Source organism: Neophocaena asiaeorientalis, unplaced genomic scaffold (assembly GCF_003031525.2).
Source record: "Neophocaena asiaeorientalis asiaeorientalis breed wild unplaced genomic scaffold, Neophocaena_asiaeorientalis_V1.1 scaffold83, whole genome shotgun sequence".
NCBI lineage: Eukaryota > Metazoa > Chordata > Mammalia > Artiodactyla > Phocoenidae > Neophocaena > Neophocaena asiaeorientalis.
The window spans coordinates 800,511-819,860 of record NW_020172867.1 but is presented as its reverse complement, the minus strand read 5'-3'; the positions used below and the strand labels follow the sequence as shown (position 1 = coordinate 819,860).

Here is a 19,350-nt window from a genome sequence, read left to right as displayed (position 1 = left end):
AATTCTATTGTAATGAAGGTAGCAAAATCCAGTATGCCAAATTTTATAACATAGAAATGAGCTCCAGACTGAAACTTGGCAGATATGAAAAGAGTTTGTATAGTTATTTATATATGCATGATTTAAATGTCTTGGGACAGCCAGCATGTCTGGTCCAAGGAGTCTGACTTCATCCAGATTCAATCCTGATGAAAGATTCTTTTAATTCAACATGTTAATACTTTGTATATGTGTGCATATGTGTAAACACACATAAATGTATGCATAAATGTGTGTACCTCTTCCACAGACTTCCTAGTTTTCAATGGCTAAAATGAGGTGACAAATCACAAAGCTTTATGCAAATATCTATGAGCATATGGAATCAACCACTTAAGAAGCAGCCGAAGTAGTAAATTCAGACGAGTTTCAGGGGTGTATAGATATCCTATTGGAGAAAGTTGTGGTCTGAGAAAGATTGGAAGAAAATTTGAAATCAACCCCAAAAGCAATAAGGATTTTAGTCTGCTTGACTCTTTCCTAGCTTTAGAGAAAGAAAATGTGTGTGTGTGTGTATTGTGTCTTAGGTAAATGAATCAAGGTTCAGCAGCAAGACCACTCTTCCCTCTTAGCTTCCCAGTGTGCCTCATTAGGGATACAGTGTCACAGAAGTGCCTATTTTAAGAAAGTATGAGCTTCACAAATGCCCACTTTATTAAAAATATGCTTGGAATGCCCTTGTTTCTGAGAAATGCATTTGCTTCCTTGACAGGACTGGAAGGTGGTTTTTCTGTAAATGATATTCCTCTAGAGCATCTCTCCATGGGGACACTTCTTCAATGACTCCCTTTGGCAATAACAGAATCCATGAGGTTGAATCTTCCTTGGGCAATGCTGCCTTTAGTGCATCTCCCAAAATGACATAAATATTTTCAGCCTTGGCTTTCCTGAATCTGACAGAATATAACAGGAGGCTCCTGTTATGGCAACACTTCCCCAGGGTGCTGAGGTGCTTAAGAAAGGCTGATGAACGGCTAAAGAACCAGCCCAAACCCATCATGTTTTCTCTGCAGATGTACCATCTAAATATTTAGGACTTTCTTCTTTCTATCTTAGCACAAAAAGTTCATGAAGAGGGCGGAAATAATGTTCTTGCAAGAATTTTACCTATTGTAGAGAAGAGGATATGGGGCAACACTGAGCAGGCAAGGATCAAACGCTGACTTATTTACTTATTTCTTGTGGTAGTTATTGGTGCAGCTCAACAAATATTTCTAGTTTTCTGCCTTCCAGCATATAGTAGGAATGCATTTCCCCATTCAGTTCGGAGTAAGGTGGAGCCATGCGATTCGTTTGGGCCAGTGATTGAGAGGAAGTGACATGTGTTTCTTCCAAGTAGAAGATTTAGTGACTAGAGTGAGACCCTCCAGAAGTCTCTCTTCTCTTTGCCACATTGAGGGAATATTTAAGAGGGTGGCTGGTCCATGAGTGTGATTCCTGGAGTAATAGCAATGTAAAGGATAGCTCATAGCCAACTTGTGATGGACATGTAGTATAAATACATGAGAAATAAATCTTTGCAGGTTTAAACCTTTGAGATTTGGCGGTTGTTTGTTATCTCAGCAAACCCTAGCCTAACCTGACTGAGAAACTAGTTCTGTGTCTTTCAGGCTAGCCACTTAACTGTATTTCAGGCTCAGAGTACATGAAATGGGGAACATAATCCATGATCATTGTGAGCATTAAATACAATAATGTACATAGGGCACTGACATAGTCAAATAGTAAGATTTGACCAATATTAGTTTTTTTGTCCCTCTATCCTACTTCTGTCTCATAACACACACACACACACACACACACACACACACACACACACACACACACACACACACATACTTCCCTTCTTATCAAATGGTGAAGTAGATAACATCTGCGTCCTTGGTCCCTTTTCTGGATTTCTTCCCTCTACCCACTCCCCACTCTATCTTCCCTTCTCAGTGTCTTCCCATTTAAACTAGATGTTAAAATTGGCATTTAATTCAATATTATTCTCCCCCTCCCCATAGATTATCTGCATCCAGTAGAGTACACTCTTTTTTACCACAAAGAAATGAATCTTAAGGATGGGATTTAAAGTTAGACATAGTAGTAAAACAAGGACAGAAAGGAAGGCGGTTAGTGAGTTTATCTGTAAAAGCACTATGATTGAGCTTTGCCTGCCTCCTGCCCCATCCCCAGCCAAGGCTCACCAGCCTATTCTGAACAGGTACCTGGACTTCCTTTGAAATAACTAAAACATTATTTATGTACCCTTCTAGCTCCACCTCCCTGCTTTAGGAATATATGCATGAAATCCTAACAAGCTGTAAAAACTAGAATGATAATAAAGACGAAATATTTGGATTCAATAGCATATATATCTTATGCACTTCCTTGTAGTTACAGTTACGATAACCAATGCCTTCCTGATGTAATTACATGAAACATTAAACCTAACATTTATCCTTTTATATTAAGACCGCTTTGTCAATGACAATACTTGGTTTTCATCTTTAAACTCTGGTACTTATTTTTGACAAAATAAATAACTCCCAGTTCTTACCATGGCTGTCTGTAAAGTTTAATCACACATCATATAACTTTTTTTCTAGCTTCAAACCAGATTAGCTTACATATGAATATAACCGCTACAAATAAGTAATTTAAAAATAGGAAATGCTAAAAAGTAGGTGAGGGACATTTCCATTAAGTCACTGATCTGAAACATATCTATATAGTGTTGAGCGGTTCAGGAGCCAAAGGTGGCAGTGAACCAAACGCCCTTTCTTATAAGAAACTTAAATGTTCCTCTAATTTATTTTATAAAAACCAGAAAGAAATCTACAAATATGTAGAGTTAAAGCCAAATATCTCAGCTTAACATGGGGCGGGGGGGGGGGGGAACACTGCACATTCACATCTAATTAAGTAAAAGTCATTTTTCAAAAGCTAAAGGCTGAAATTTTCACAATTTAATCCAAATTTTTATTAGCAAACTCTAATGATTATCCTGATTGCAATTAATAAAATCTCCCAAACAGGTCAACTCATTTAAGTGCTATCTGTAATCATTTGGATTTTAATATGACGGTTATTACTTATTACCGTGAAACCAAGTAGCACAATGAGATATTGATTACTTTTAACCTTTAGATCCAAGGATTCAAGAAAGGTTATAATAGAGGAACATTCTTCCTTTCTTGGCTGGCAAATGTATAGCCTTCAGGAGAATTCAAATGATTCCCATTGGCCAAGTAGATCCAAGATTAGTTCATTCTCTGGGCTGACAAGAAATGATGATGCTTTTAAAAATAACACCCAGCACGTATCTAGTGAAGTGTTACATTTATATAACCAATGGCCTCAAGATGTGCTTCACATCACAGCAAATCTCAGGCTGTTAACCCTTTACCAAGTTTTGTTTGTGAAAGTATCTTTGTTGGAATGAGATATTAAATATAATAGCTTTAATTGGAATAAACTCATCTCATTAAACCAAGTTCTCTGGTAGGTTCCAAAAGGCTGAACACAATCACTGGCCACTGTTGGCCACTAGCACTTCTTTTGGTTTTCTTTTTTCCATGACAACATTTAGAAATAATTTTCACACTTGTGCCACTGAAAAGCAATGAGTTCTAGGTAGAGTCCAGCAAAACTATGGGCAAGGGAAACATAACAGTTATGTGTTAGATTAATTTGCAGAACACTTGGCATTATTATTGCCAAGTTGTCAAATTGCTCCAAGTTGTTCCGGAAGGTTGTTATTAATAGTATGTTTTCTGAGGAAAGTTCTGTCTACTTTTGGAACTGCATTTCTGTTGCCAAGGAAACTCCTTTAAGCACAGTTTTCTAGGAGCACACTGCTGCTTTTGTTTGCCAGTGTCCTATTCATATCATCTAAGTAAGCGTTTTATATGCTCCAGCCTGCAGTCCCAAATGTTGAAGTTTTAGACCATTTAAGTTGCTTTTTCAAACATAGCTAATGCCTGCTATGACTTTCCTCTCCCTTTATCCCCGCTTCTCTCTCCACTCTCCACCCAAAGCCCCTCTCTCCCCGCCTTCTTCCCACTCTCCCTCCAACATGCCCAAATCTTACTATTCAAGGTTTATTTTTTTAAACAGTTGCATTAGGGAAGATAGTTTTCACAAGTTTTTGATGAATTAACTTCAATTTGAATAATAATTCCATAGGTTGTAGCATTAGTCCTTCAAGTGTTAATTATCTTTTCACTCTAAAATTAATGTAGTCATTTCCTACTGACTCCTCTACCCCATTTACTGAAGTGCTGAGGAAAACATGTCATTGAGTCCTGAGCCAGCCCTGTTGTTGTGATTAAGCGTGGTCACATGGCCCATCTCTGCCAAAAGGAGGGCCCTGAGAAAAGGTGACAAAGACAGTGATTTCCTGTCAGCAAAGAGTAAGACAGGGCTGTCTAGAAGTGATGCAAATGAGGGGAACTTTCCCCACGGCTTGTTTGATCCACTCTAGGCCAGAGCAGGCCAGGCCAGGGAGAGAGGGAGAAGCACAATACAGCAGAGGCTGCCCAGAGAGCCAACGCACCTTCCGGCCAGTGGCTCACCCGCCAGAGACAAAAACTGCTGGCGGGGCTTCCCTTCCTTGCCCCTCTGCACACAGAGCCAGCTACTTCTTGGCATACTATTCTCTTAACATCCTTCTTTTTTTTTCCTTTTAAAAAAGCAATGAAAATAGGTATTATAAGCTCCAGCATAAATAGTGTTTCATATATTGTTCAGAAACCACATCCATCTACTTTTTCTTCTAAACATTTTCAGGATAAGTTTTGCCCTTTCTCAAAAAAGAAAAGAAAAGGAAAGAAAAAAAACATATACATATATTCAAGTATTCAGAGCAAACACTGATTAATCAAAGCTCAAGTTAATATGACAACTAATCTAAGGACTTTTTGAACTTTAATAAAAATGGAACAACAAATTCACTTCTAGATAGCAGTGGAGGTGGTCTAGGGTTTTCCATTCCGATCACTTTAAAAAAGATTAGATAATGTTTTTTGAAATATTATAATGATTTTAAGCATATTCTTCTTATCTTAATAGAGTTTTAATCTAACATACAATTAAGCTCTACAAATAATCTACTGGGAAAGAGGTAAAAAATTATCATTAGGTTCTTGTGCCTGATATATCTGGTACATTTTTACCTTGACGGCTTCAATAACTAGTAATTTGCTTCATTTTGAACAATCAAGGTAGAAAATTTAGGTACTGAAATTCCAATATAAGGCCTAATTAACAGAATTTAATTTTTTGACGTGTACTTCTATTCTTGTAAATTTTTTTAATAAGTTCATGGATTTTCTTCTATTTTAATCCTAGCTACTATGACCTGGACTATGAACCAGCCTACCATTACATTTTTAAGAGCTCAAGTTCAGTCATAAAGGTATCAAGCCACATCTGAAATTATTTAGATCAATGTAGTCCAGAACAAAATGAAAGAGAACTATTGTAGAGGGTTGAATTTATAAAATATAGGGATAGCATGATTAATCTGTTTTCTATGATTGGTTCATAGCTATGGCATCATTTGGCATCATTTTGGCATCAACAGTTATAAAATAACAAGTCAACTATGTCCCATTTTTCTTCTTTTACACTGTATTTCTTATCCCCCAGAATTTCTTATCTCATTCCATACATGTTTCTTTTAAAAGTCATAATGCTTGTCTTATAATATACACCCAAATTCTCTAAAGTAACATTTTCTCCTTTAAAATTTAGCCCTTTCTTGAATCTGGCTTTTCTTCCTGAAACAATTCTTCTTTCAATGTTTTGGTTTTAAAAATTTGTTTGTATTTGATTTTTTAGCATTTTCTTATTTATTCATTCATCTACCCATGATTTTAATTTACTCCTTTATTCTTTTTTTTCTTTGGTTAACTTTGAATTAACTAATTTCAACTGCTTTTCCATCTCTTCAACGTTTATATTTCTTTCTCATTTTACTAATAACCTCTTCTTTTCCAATATATAATAACGATGTCCTTTCATTAATTCCATCTGGTCACACTACCATTGAAAGGAGCTACCTATGGGCGAGAGCTGTGCTAAAAATCTCTAACCATTACCTGGCAATAGAGTCCGAGAAAAAATAACTAACTCATTTGCCAGAAGTATTAAGTTCAGAAATCTACTTGTAAGAAATATTGTGGTTAGGCATTTCTCTACTATACCATTCTAACCCCTTATATAAAAAAATCCTAAAAGAAAATATCTTCATTTCTAAGTATCAAAATAAACAATTTCTCCAAAGGAAGTATAATGTTTTTTCTCATGGAAAATGTAAATTTAGCATTTGACCACATTTCCTTCTTTGCTTTCACTACCAGGAAACCCAGAATAAACTTTTAGGATCATCTTTAGTAATTGTGTAGGACCTTATAGTCTATGTGCCTACACATTTACTCTTCTCACAGAAATAGAATCCAGCTTACATATATTTTCCCAGTTCTGATTTGTACTTATATATTAAAAATATTTTTATTATTCCCCTGTGAATTTTTATAAGTTCTTACAACCTCAAACCAATAACAAAATAAAACTGCAATTAATATGTTTAGTGAGCATTGTATTATATAGAATGAATGGTTCTTTTCCTTTCTCACACAGGATATATTTTTACAGATATGCCAATGGAGAAAGATAGAGGACACTTGCATTTTTCCCATAAAAGCAGAAACCATGAGTAACCAACCCTCTAAATTAAGTATAGCATCTTCAGTGTAAATTCCCTGAAAGTATACAGGTCTTGGTTGAAGTGAGTGTTAATATTGTTATTTTTTTTTAAGCTGGAAGGGTTATTTTTAACCCCTGAGAAGTAATATAATCTAATATTTTATTGATGAGCAACAGCTAAGCCATTCACTCAAGGAACAAATCTATAAATGTGGTGTTTTAGTGAGCTTCACACTACCTGAGAACAGCTCTTGTTTAATTATAACAATAATCACCAGCCTACAACTTCTGAATTGGGCCCTTGAACTTAACCCTTGAAACCCCACACCAATCCAGGACGGCTAGGGGCTCTGTCACCTGTGCTCTGCAGGTGGCAGAGAACAGCAGTGCCCTGTGGCAAGGAAAGAAGCCCATGACAGGGCACAGCCTCACGGCACTCCAGAACCAGCTGCGCCTGCTGCAGAGGGCAAGGCGGCAGCAACAGCCGCTGCCTGGCCTCCAGCTCTCCCATCATGGAGATGCTTCCAGGCCACTCAGTCTATAAAATATATAGGATGGGGGAGGAGGTGTCTTGAGCTTCCCTGAACCCAAGAATAATGCCACCTTTGATCTGCAGATATGAAAAAATGAAGCTTTTCCTTTGCAAGTGGGTTTTAAATATTTCTCCATTAATAGTTAATGCACATGCAGACAGCTCCCTGTGATTATGAATTCTGGCTTCGTAACGCTAGTCCAAATAGGAGCTGAACTTTCAAAATCATGGTGTTACTTTTGACAAATTAAATTGTCCTACTTAGGAAGGTAGCAGGAATGAAGAGAAAGAAAATGAGAGAGTGGGAGTAAATTCTCCTTGGAGCTGATTCTCAGATTGAGGAAGAAAAAGACGAGAAAAGACTACATTTGTGTTTTCTAAGCTGATACTGCCAATGTTTATTAGAAAATAGCTTCAGAAGGTCCCCATTCTGAGGCTGAGCCAGACCGAAAAGGGGGAAGGAAAGACATTGGCAGTATGTCTCACTGTCTCCAAACAAAGAAGAAAACATATTAAGGGAGTGGTTACTTTTTAATAAGAATCAGGTTGTTCTAATGGCCCTGCAGTTTAAAACGAATCAGAAAGAAAATGATCTTAAATTTCTAACAATCTGAAAATAACAAGAAATGTCTTAAACAGATAATCCACTTTACAGCCCACTGTAATATTAAGGTTCTAAATTATGTGAGGTTGTATCTATGTATTCTTTGCCTGTTAAACCTAATTCTCTTCCTTTAAAAGTTCCTTGAATATTTTGCTGGTTTGGGGTAACCAAGATATCATAACAGGTGCTCCGCTCAGGAGGTCTGCTGAATGAATAGTCTGGGGTCTTTATCAGAAGTTCCATATCTAGGAGTTAAGGTCACATGATTTTCTAGCAGAGACAAGAATAGAAAATAAACAGGTAAAGTCAGGAAAGGTGGTGTCTAACGTTGAAAATGCTAAAAAATCTTCACACTCACTGACAACCATCTTACTATCTTTTCTCTAACCTAACATTTCCAAAGGTGATTTTCAGGCATCAACCTAGGACTAAGTAATGCAGAATTGGGGTCTGGGCATGCCTATGCATACCAGGAAATCAGCTGAAAGATGAAACAGAGAGAGCCCCACCCCAGGGAAAGGAGAACAAAAGTTTCAGATTCTACGATAACAGGAATAATGATTCTGTTCTGATCTACAGTTCCTGGAATTTTACCATCACTCAGTTGAAGGTCTCTCTTAAAAGTTTTTCACCCTCATTGTTTACATTAATAGCAGGGATCATGAGCTTCAATCCCATCCTTAATTGTTTTAACTCAACAACTATTAGTTCAATATCAACCATGTAAGGTTCTTTGCTTAATAACAAAGAATACAAGGGCAAAGCATTTTTCTTGCTGTTATACAAGCATTTTAAGAAATGAAGATGGGGCTTCCCTGGTGGCGCAGTGGTTGAGAGTCCGCCTGCTGATACAGGGGACATGGGTTCGTGCCCCGATCCGGGAAGATCCCACATGCCACGGAGCAGCTGGGCCCGTGAGCCGTGGCTGCTGAGCCTGTGAGGGGAGGACCCCACAAAGAAAAAAAAAAAAAAAAAAAAAAAAAAAAAAGAAATGAAGATGATGTAGATAAGTTGAGGTAGATTGAAAATGCTATGAAATGAGTTGGGTGTCCAACTGAGTTGTCACAATGACTAGAGGAACATGAATAACAAATGTCCTGTAGTGGAAGGAACGGTTGCACAAACTAATAAAAAACTGTTTTGTCCCAAATGTCAATGGTACCCTTGGTGAAAAATGCTGATGAAGCATTGGTAACTTTTAGGGCCAACAAATTTTAAGATTAAAGATGATTAAGGTAGACTCAAATGGTGTTGAAAGCCTAGAAAGGCCGGGGACCAACTGAAAAGCTTTAGTCCTTTAGGGGTCTCTGTGATCAACCGGCTCCAAACCTCCTTCGCCCAAGGCATTAGTTTTGTTGATTCCTAGAAAAGCAGATTAGAACAGAGAAATGGGACACTGAAAATGTTGACCTAACCTAAGAATCCCTGGGGATTCTTGGCAAAGACCTGAGATTAATTTTCTTCCCTCAGTTTTTCTAATTCAGGAGCCACCCCAAGTTCTAAATGACTCCTTCATCAATATCCTCAGGATTGCTTTGGAGGTTTCTAAACGTCTGGAATAATTTGGGAGCTTATATAAAGAGAGACCCTCTACAAACCTATAGCACTGTCCTTGGTTTCTAACATAATCTTTAATTTGTTTACAAGCCTAATGCAAAATCAGTGCTAGTCTAGTGAGCTTAGATATGCTGAGCATCTGAAAGAAGAAACAGAGGACATGAGTCACAAATGAAGAGCCCCAGTATAAAAATGTTTGGAGGGCTTCCCTGGTGGCGCAGCGGTTGAGAGTCCATCTGCCGATGCAGGGGACATGGGTTCATGCCCCGGTCCGGGAAGAACTCACATGCAGTGGAGCGGCTGGGCCCTTGAGCCATGGCCGCTGGGCCTGTGCTTCCGGAACCTGTGCTCTGCAATGGGAGAGGCCACAATGGTGAGAGGCCCGCATACCGGAAAAAATAAATAAATAAATAAATGTTTGGAAAAATACTATAATCCAGAAGTACTGACTGGGTGGAATAATGGCCTTCAGTATGCCAGAATGGGAATTCTCAGGCAGAGCACTTACAAGGAAACCACAAGTAAAGGAAGAGTGCACTTTTTGTTCAATGTCTTCCTATTAATTGTGATGTAAATTATATGAATGTGATTTTGACAAAGAATAGCACTGTTTCTAAAAAAAAATAGTGGTTTATGTGCAAAATACAAAATGCATCAAGAAATGTTATTTGGCATCATGGGTGAAATAAAATCTGATATAATGGCTTATGATTAAATAACTTTTGTATTTTTTTTTTGGCTGGACTTTTTTTTTTTTTTTTTTTTTTTTTGCGGTACGCGGGCCTCTCACTGTTGTGGCCTCTCCCGTTGCGGAGCACAGGCTCCGGACGCGCAGGCCCAGCGGCCACGGCTCACGGGTCCAGCCGCTCCGCAGCATGCGGGATCCTCCCAGACCGGGGCACGAACCCGCGTCCCCTGCATCGGCAGGCGGACTCTCAACCACTGCGCCACCAGGGAAGCCCTTGGCTGGACTTTTAATGCTTAAGTCTTAGGAATGAAACAAATATTTTTGTACCATTAAATTAATATAGATTTATAGGCACTTTTCACACATAATTCTTGATCCCGGCATGAAATGCGAAATCACCTGGCTTTGGTTACATTAGGTTGAAATTGTTACTCTAACAATATGTGAGGCCAGAAGATGGTAGCTTTGTGGGTAATGTGGACAGCTATCCATATAGGAAACAGGTAGTAGTCAACAAACTTGATTAATGTTGGACAGAATTCTTTAGGGAGTAAAATATCACCTTTTGCTGAGTCCCTAGGGAGCTTATATCTTCTCTTAACTAAGATGATCCCTGAAGGACACTAATTAAAGTCTACCAGACCCTTGAAAATAAATCTCTCTCTTTAGAGGAGGTAAAATTTAAAATAATATATTAAGGAAAGGTAACTTAAAATGATAAAAATTGGAGAAGAAAGAAGACAACTTTTATTTGACCTTGAATGTACTTCTTATTCTATAAGAAATTTTAAAAAGCTAGAGGGTAGCTGTTTCTTGTCATTATACTGTTGCTGATTCTGTGGTTAGTTATTAATTTTATTTTTTATGATTCACAATCTGCTCTTTGAAATATGCCATATGCTCAAAGCAATTCAAGGATGACAACTGTCAGAATTACTCCAATAAAAATTGCCTAAATGAGGAAGATTTACTGCAGTCTGATATTTCAGTGAAAAGTCCCTCTACCCTCCCCAACTGCTTTTTCAGACACTGAATCTTACAACCATTTTTTTCAGTCAAAATCTCATGGTTGTTTTGTAAGAACTTCTAAGACTATTTAAATAGAATTGGTAAAACACATTAAGGTAGGGGTGAATTAAGACATGGAAAACAATACAGATAGTTATTAGATGGATTGCCTACAATCAATACGTTGAGTACAAAGCCAGTTTTCTTAAATCACATGCAAATGCATTGACTTAATTTGACAACCTCTGCGCTACGTAACACCAATAAACATTAAATTGGACAAGGCCTGTACCCCGGAAGCAGCAAGCCAAACAGAAGGCAAATTTCTTTTATCTCTGGAAAGATCTGAGGGGTGGATAGACTCCACCTGAGTACCCCAATCAAAACACATTTTGTTAAATGTTACCAACCCATTTATCCTTCATTTTGTTTCAGTCTACTTATTAATGCAGTTTCATTTATTGCTATTCATCTTGAAGATAAACCTTTGTCCTTCTATAGAATTACACCAAATAGAATGTGATAAAGGGAACTTTCTTGCAATTATGATGTCCATGCAGCCTGTCAGCACACAAGGGATGGAAATGAGTTTGGGGACAGGGAAGGGAATTCTAATAGACACCATGATACATACAATGAACGCAAAAGATATCCTGAGAGAAAGACTTGTCAGGCTAATCAGATCTTCCACAGCAAGGTAAAGGCAAGAAGGGTAGCTCTGACCTTGTAAAGATGCCGCTGCTGCTCCTCTGACATCATCAGGTCGTGACTGTCCATCACGAGGGACTCCATGTCAATCAGCCAATCCCAGAGCTCCTGATATTCTGAATCAAAGTCCAGAAGCCTGAAGATAAGGCACAGAATGTATTATGCATAAATACAGTGTAGTTGTTCAAATCTCATATTACAATAATATATTCTTGAAAACCTGTGATGTTCCTAGGTGATACCTGTAAAAAGAGAAGGAAAAATTCTCTGTGTGGTTAAACAGAGAGCAAAACAGGAACTCAAGCTTGTGACATAGCCATTGCTTAGATTTTGAAAACATAACCTGTAATTCTGATGCTCATACCTGAGACATATCATGGCTATTTCCATTTGTTCACCCTTTCTGAGGACTTGCAGCATTTGAACAAAATTATTACTACTATGTCCTTGAGAAAGAGCATTGCCATATTTAACAGAATGAGAAATGGAGGGTCAGTGCCTTGTGAAGGTTACACAGTCAAGAACTTGGGGTAAAAACAGCACTCTCAACATTCAAACCCCTTTCTCTATGACTAGATTTTCCACAGGTATTGCATCCCAATACCTTCATGATTAAGAATACTAATTCAACTAACTTCTCTAAAATGATCACAATATACTATCATATCCAAAATATTATTTTCTCTGGGAAGTGACTCAATCATTTATCTGTCCCTCTGCTGTCTATCTGCCTATCTCTGCAAACATATATCCTACATATATTGTCATGGATGAGTAGCCAGCATTTCAGCTTAACACTCAGGGATAGGCTTGAGTGACTCTGGTAAGCCAGTGAGAACCAGGGGCAGATCCAGCATGAGACAGGTGTTCCCCACAGACATGTAGGAAACAAAGGTAAGGACAGGAAGTCAAAACAATGAATATCTGAATAGCCAGCAATCATTAAAATTCAAAGGAGGATCACTGTGGTTTTCAACAAAATAAATCATTAGAATAAGGAGCTTAAAAGGATTAATGTGATTCTCTCTTGAAAGCTTGGTGAATAAGTAAAGCTCAGATTCTTCTAAAACACTGTGATCAGAAAATGAAAGCGCAGAATGAAAAACTATGACTGTGTCCTTCTCCCCAAAATCATCCCCCTAAAAGAAATCCTAGAGTCTTGTCAAACTCTAACTGAGCAAAACCCTATCAGTACTAATGAAGCAGCAGCCTCAGGTATGAATCTGAATTTATCAAGTGAGCATTTTATTACCACCTTGTTCCTGTCTCTATACACGAAATGACTGCTTTCCAAGAAAATGAACATCCACTTTTCATAACTTACAATTTAATCTTAATAGATTTGTCAAAAAAAATTAAGGTGTGTCTGGTGATGAAGGAGACTAGATCTAGAATTGTCTAGTTTATTTTAATTACTTTACCATAATTATAAAGCTTCTTGATTAGAACCATAAGTGCCCAGGACAAGGATTATCATTGGCTAACACATAGAATTAATTAATAAATGTTTACTGAATGCCAATGATGGGTATAGGTGATGTAGCCGAAACCTTTAGTAAGGCTAAGGTGGTCTAGAGCAGTGCTTTTCAAACTCTAATGTGCATATGGCAGAGCTGAGGAGCTTGTTGAAATGCAGATACTGACTCAGTACTTCTAGGGTGGGGCTGAGATTCTGTGTTTCTAATGAGTGTTGGCAACTAACAACGCTGCTGGTCCTGGGTCTCACTTGGAGTCGCAAGGACTTACAGCATACGTGTGAAATCTGAAATAGTATCCCATTTCAAAATAGTACCAAACAAGCCAAAACCACTGCAACAGGGACAAATAAACCATCAGCCTTTCTTTATTCATTCTGTGAGTGACTAATAAGGAATGACTAATAAGCATTTGCTCACACAACGGGCACAGTCATTTAGAAATACATCCTGAATTATGTTCATTGTTTTTCTCTCCTTGCACCTCCCACATTTTGACCGTAAAGACAGGGGAAAGGTGGAATGCTATCCCCCAAATTAGGAGAGTATGATCCTAATACTTGCATACAGGAGAGAATATCCAGGGGAATAATAAAAGCAAAGGGTAAAGGAAAGAAAAAGCTCACCCCTTCCATCTCAGTGGATTTGGAAACTAAGAACAAAATAAAGGTAAGAGGAGCAGGTGCTCAAATGTGTGTCTGCCCCTGTCTTGGCCTAAGACCTAAAGGGAAAGCCAAAAGCACCAGGATGTCAGCTCTGTTTCCTGCTAGGAAGTCTGGGAGATTGCCTTAAACAATGTCCTCACAATAACCTGAAGTGGGGATGTTGTAGTCAGAGAGCTGTGGTCAGGACTCCCTTTGCTACCCTGTTCTCTCATCCCCCATGAGGAGGCTGTTCTCTCATCCTTCCATGAGGTTTCTTGGAGTTTAGCTGGTGAACTTGACAGAGGTGTTGCCATGGCAACAGAGACACAATGACCCCCCCCACCCCCCACCCCTGCAAGGAGAGCCAGGGGGCCCTCTGAAGCCAGACCTCAGGGAGTTGGCTGGGCCAGTGAAGGCTGAGATGAGACTTAGTCAGCAGGAAATACCTCCTGACCAAGCCAAAAGATAACAACACAGCCACAGCCCTCTGTCGGGAGCAACCTCATAATGTCGGGGGCAAGACCCATTTCACTGAACACAGCCAGCCTGCACCCAGGGGCCACATTAAGCCAGGGGGCCTCACTGTACCTCAGAATCACAAGGTCATGTAAGCCCGCTATATGCTCAGATGTCATCCTGCACAAAAGAAGGGAGAGGAATAGGAAATCTGAAAAACAGCATTTATCCTAAGAGGTTGTTCCCTAAAGAGAAGGTTAATTTGTTAGGAGAGGCTACAAGCATTTTGTGTAAGAGCCTGAACTCTGATCTTAAAACCAGGTTTTTTTCCCTTGCTGTACCAGGGAAGTATGTATTTAGGAAGTCTCATAAATTATCAATCAGTAAGAGATGATAAGGGAGCCTGTTTTCTTTTCTATACGTGTATGATTTAAAAAGAAACTTTGATTATGACTAAACAATTCAAGGGCGAGGTATGAGTTTATCTTTGTATCCCTAATGCCCAGGATAGTACCTGGTAAATGATGATGAATGAATGTAGATAATGAAATCAAAAACTTTTAGTAGGACCAGAATGACTTCAGAAGAGCAGTATGTGATAGAGATAATATCTCATCCCCAAATGCCAATACCAACCAGTGCAATATAGACAGACTTCATTCGTTCTGAAGGTGAGATTTTGCCTTCAGTGTACAATGGTACATTTGCTTACTTGAAATGATTATATGCAGTACATTCTCAATTAATGTGAGTTGCCTTCCCATTCCTCTCACATCCTGCTTCTATATTAAAAATTAAAGGTTTATGAGTAGATTTTAAATAGATGAAAACTGCATATGGGATGATAAAATGTTCACAATCATGGAATTTTTTTTACTAGCTCTTTAACATGTCTTTATATCCATTGAGCTGTTCCCTCCTATTATTCTCCCTATCAAAGGACTTGGAACAAAAGCCATTTCTTCTAGTTAAATGTACCTTTGGCTCGTTCTCGGATGGTCTACACTGGAGACCAGCGAGTGGTGAATGAACCTAACACAGATACACTTCCTCCAGTCTATTCTATTTTCATCCTAGCTGAGAATATTTAGGCTTGAGTTTGTTAAATATAGTAAATGCTTTGGTACTATAGTTTGTTTCATTAAGTGTAGAATCGGCGCTAGTGTTTTCTAAACAACAAATTCTCATAAGGTCCTAATACTGAAGCCAAAAACTTTTTTTTTTGTGGTACGCAGGCCTCTCACTGTTGTTGCCTCTCCCGTTGCAGAGTGCAGGCTCCGGACGCGCAGGCTCAGCGGCCATGGCTCACAGGCCCAGCCACTCCGCAGCATGTGGGATCTTCCCGGACCAGGGCACGAACCCGTGTTCCCTGCTTCGGCAGGCAGACTCTCAACCACTGCAACACCAGGGAAGTCCGACAAAAACATTTTTTAAGCATTTGTGCCTGATTTCAGATTCTTTGCCATGTGTTAATTTACAGCTTAGAAAAAAACCTGACAGTTTTCCAAAATTAGTGAAATCAAATACATAACTTTGTAGCAAATCAGAAATAAATTACTAGAATTTCTTTGTTGGTTTTTTTGAAACCTTCTGAAATGACTACAATTTAACGTGCTTATTATATTAGGAAAATCCTTGGGTAAGGAAGTAGCTTACTATCTTATGTTTATATTACCTGCAAAGGTGTGCTGTATACTAGTGATTTTATAAAAGGTGTTTTCCAGGGAAAATGCCAGCTACTATACAGGAAAACAAAATAGATCATAGATGAGTAAATTTATCAGGGGTAGCATAGAACTAGTTAACAGTTCTACATCCCTTTGAAGAATATGCTGATTCAATCAGCTGAATTCAGAACCAGGTACTTTTCGTTGAAGTCCCGGTGACAAATGCTCTCTTTTTAAAAGGGAGAGAGAGGTGACTGAAATTGTGGCAAGTAGTTCAGAATCTTATAAAGGCTACAAGTACAGGAACTACTCTTTTGGAGGGATTTTCCTTATAAAATTTTCTTTGTAAATGTGCTTGGGTTCATGTCAACTCATTCACTCAAATATATAATCTCCTAGATGTTAAAAGGTCTCAAAGCACACCTTTTCAGTACTCTATGAATATGTTATACTCTCTATGAAAATGTTACGAGGCAGACTTGTATAATACTCTAAGAAGGTGTTATAAATCAAACACATGACCAAAATGCTATTCTTCCGGATATTTCCCCTTTAAGTTGCCACATACCTGAAGGGCTCACAACAAAAGAGCTGGACATTCTATTGTAGGTATGATATAACCAGTTTCGGGGCTTTAAAAGCTTCATCATGGTATGAGGAGAAAGCCTTCTAAATCAATGTCAGTTTTTGTTAGACAAATACAGAATTATGTGTTTATTTCATGGTCTGAAATTCTAATAGAGACAGAGAGAAGACTATGGAAAAATAAATATGCAATTTTTTCTTTAGAGTTTATTTCTAAATTTGGGCTAACTACTATGGTAATTGCCAAAAGTATTTCCCAACATCTTGTTCACCATTTTCTCTGTCTTTTTAAGGTTAAAAAAAGATTCCAGGGCCTTTCACCATAGAAATAAAATACTAACAAGCCTGTTCAGTATCATTTTTCTGCAGATTGGATAGCAATATATTATTTGTGAGGCCGGCACAGTCTAAGAAATGATCCTTCCTCTAAACCCTGGTGGGAGTTATGTTTGACCAGCTAAGTGTTTGAATACATAAATGCATTCAGCCTTTGGTATTTAAAGTGAGCATCATTAACTCAACATTTCAACTTAAACTTTGCTTAAAAGATAAAGTTTCACCCAAGTGAAATCAATGGGAGGTGTGTGTGAATATATGAGGTTCCAGCTTGGTCCACTAAGGAATTTTGATTAAACCAGACACCAAATGAAGAAATCATCAAAATAGAGCAACTATTAGTTGAAGAAAAAATAATACTAAAAAGCCCTGGAAGTTTTTCTACCTAAGGCTGAGTAATACATATTTTGGAGCATTTAAGAATCCATCTTTTGTAAACTGAATGGTTCATTTCACACCAACACACCCAAAAACACAAGATAGGTTCCTGAGATACCAGCTTGTCTATGTTGGAACTTCTGTTAAATGATCCAATTTTCCTAGCATCTTTAGCATATTGATTCTTTCCCCAAATATTCACTGTGTTCACTGTTCATTTTATTTGCTCAAGGAAGTTTGCCTCTGGTTTTCAAAAATGACACTAAAGGTAATGGTAACAAAATCTTGTAAAAAAAATAGTTTAAGAATATTACTGAAGTAAAATACTAATAATAGATTAGAATTTCCTATTATCCTCTATTCCATGTGTCACGTAAGCACAGAAGGGAGATACAAGAGTGGCACCTAGCCCAATCATAATATCATTAAAGAATAAAATTTAGCTTTCCAGACATGATATCTGATATGCACAGTTGCATGTAGAATCCCTTTCCACTCTAAACATATTAAAGTGTGGACACTAATTTACAATTTTGAATGAAAATTCATGAGCCACTTCCTCATGAGAAAAGCAGCCTGCCTTTGCCATTAATAAATAAAAAGGAATATGGAGTTCTTTCCAGCAGTAATTTTCTCAATTCTCATATATACCCATGTACATATGAAAATGTCTAAGAAAAGTAAGATCAACCCTACAGATTTGTTAATGACTGGCCCCATTTTTTCATGGTCTCATGGACAGTCTGTCCATAAACACTTGCTATTAAAATAAAAGCCATAAAGCAAAAAAATTCTAACCTCCAGGATTAGCCATAAAATTAGAAATATTAATGTAAATTTCTAGACGTATTTAGAGGATTCTGTTAGGCTGTCAGGAAGTCAAATCTTTCTCTAAATTTTCAGATAATACACTGGACTAAGTTCTAGCCAAAAAGCTTGAAAACATTCTGAAGAATTTAGAATCAGTAGTGATTCTAACACAAATGGGAGAACCTATACGTCCAAAGACAAAGCAAGAGATGATGTTTAAAAAAAAAAAGATATAAACCTTCCTATGTCATTGTCTGTGTGTTAGACGGGGCTGGATCCAGACTTGCTACTGGCACACTGGTGAGCATTGGGCAGCTCAGCCTTTGGTAAAAGGTCTACTCCACCCTAGGCCTCCCTGTTTTTCAAAGATTTAAGAAGCAACAGAGAATATTTACCCTCAGGGTTAGGGTAGGAGGTAAATAACCTAGAAATAACTCTCGGCCACCCAATCCCTAACAAAAACCTGGTGGCAGACTTAATATGGAGTCCTCTCCCAAAATGACTTTGTCTATCTCCTCCATCAAGGCTGACCCTGGCCACAGAGTGCTATGCTCAGACTACAGGGTTCTGGTTACTTGTAGAACGGCTCTCAGTGAATTGTGCTTTGCCATCACTTCTGCAGCTTACATCAAAAAACTGCCTTGGGAATTTGTTTTCTCTTATAGGGATGTAGTATCACAGATGCCTATCTTCTCCTTGAAGAACTACAGGAGAAATTCCTCTCAGGACTCAATGGCATAAGCAGCTGTTTCCGCAGCTTTATATATTATTTTTAATCTTAGGACACTATGAATTTTCTGATGGATGAGATTTCACTCTTTTCTTTGGATGTGGAAAGCTTAGAGCCAAATCATTGCCCTTCTTGAGGACATGCATAGAATATGCATTTGTTTGTTTTCTTACACATGTTTTACTTTTGCTTAACTTACTTCAGTCAAATATTTATTCTATTTTATTGTAAATATTTTTGTAAGTTGACTTAAATCCTTTGTGAAAGACATGGGGGAATGCATAAAGGAATAAATTTTAAAGAAAAGAATTAAGCTCTGCACATTAAAATGAGGTAGATTAGATTTGTCTTAGGTTCCCTCATACCTCTGTCCTTCTTCAACAGACCCCATAAACTCTCCAAAGCAGTACAGAAATTGTTTGAACATTATTAAGATG

The 19,350-nt window shown here is 38.0% G+C and overlaps 1 protein-coding gene across 1 annotated transcript in view; it reads right to left on the bottom strand.

Annotated features, from left to right (window-relative positions):
* AKAP6 (A-kinase anchoring protein 6) overlaps positions 1-19,350 on the bottom strand; it is a 569,716-nt gene that overhangs the window by 111,229 nt on the left and 439,137 nt on the right. The window contains exon 13 of the mRNA XM_024742005.1: positions 11,848-11,968. Coding sequence (XP_024597773.1) covers positions 11,848-11,968 — 121 coding nt within the window. The remainder of the gene's footprint in view (positions 1-11,847; positions 11,969-19,350) is intronic.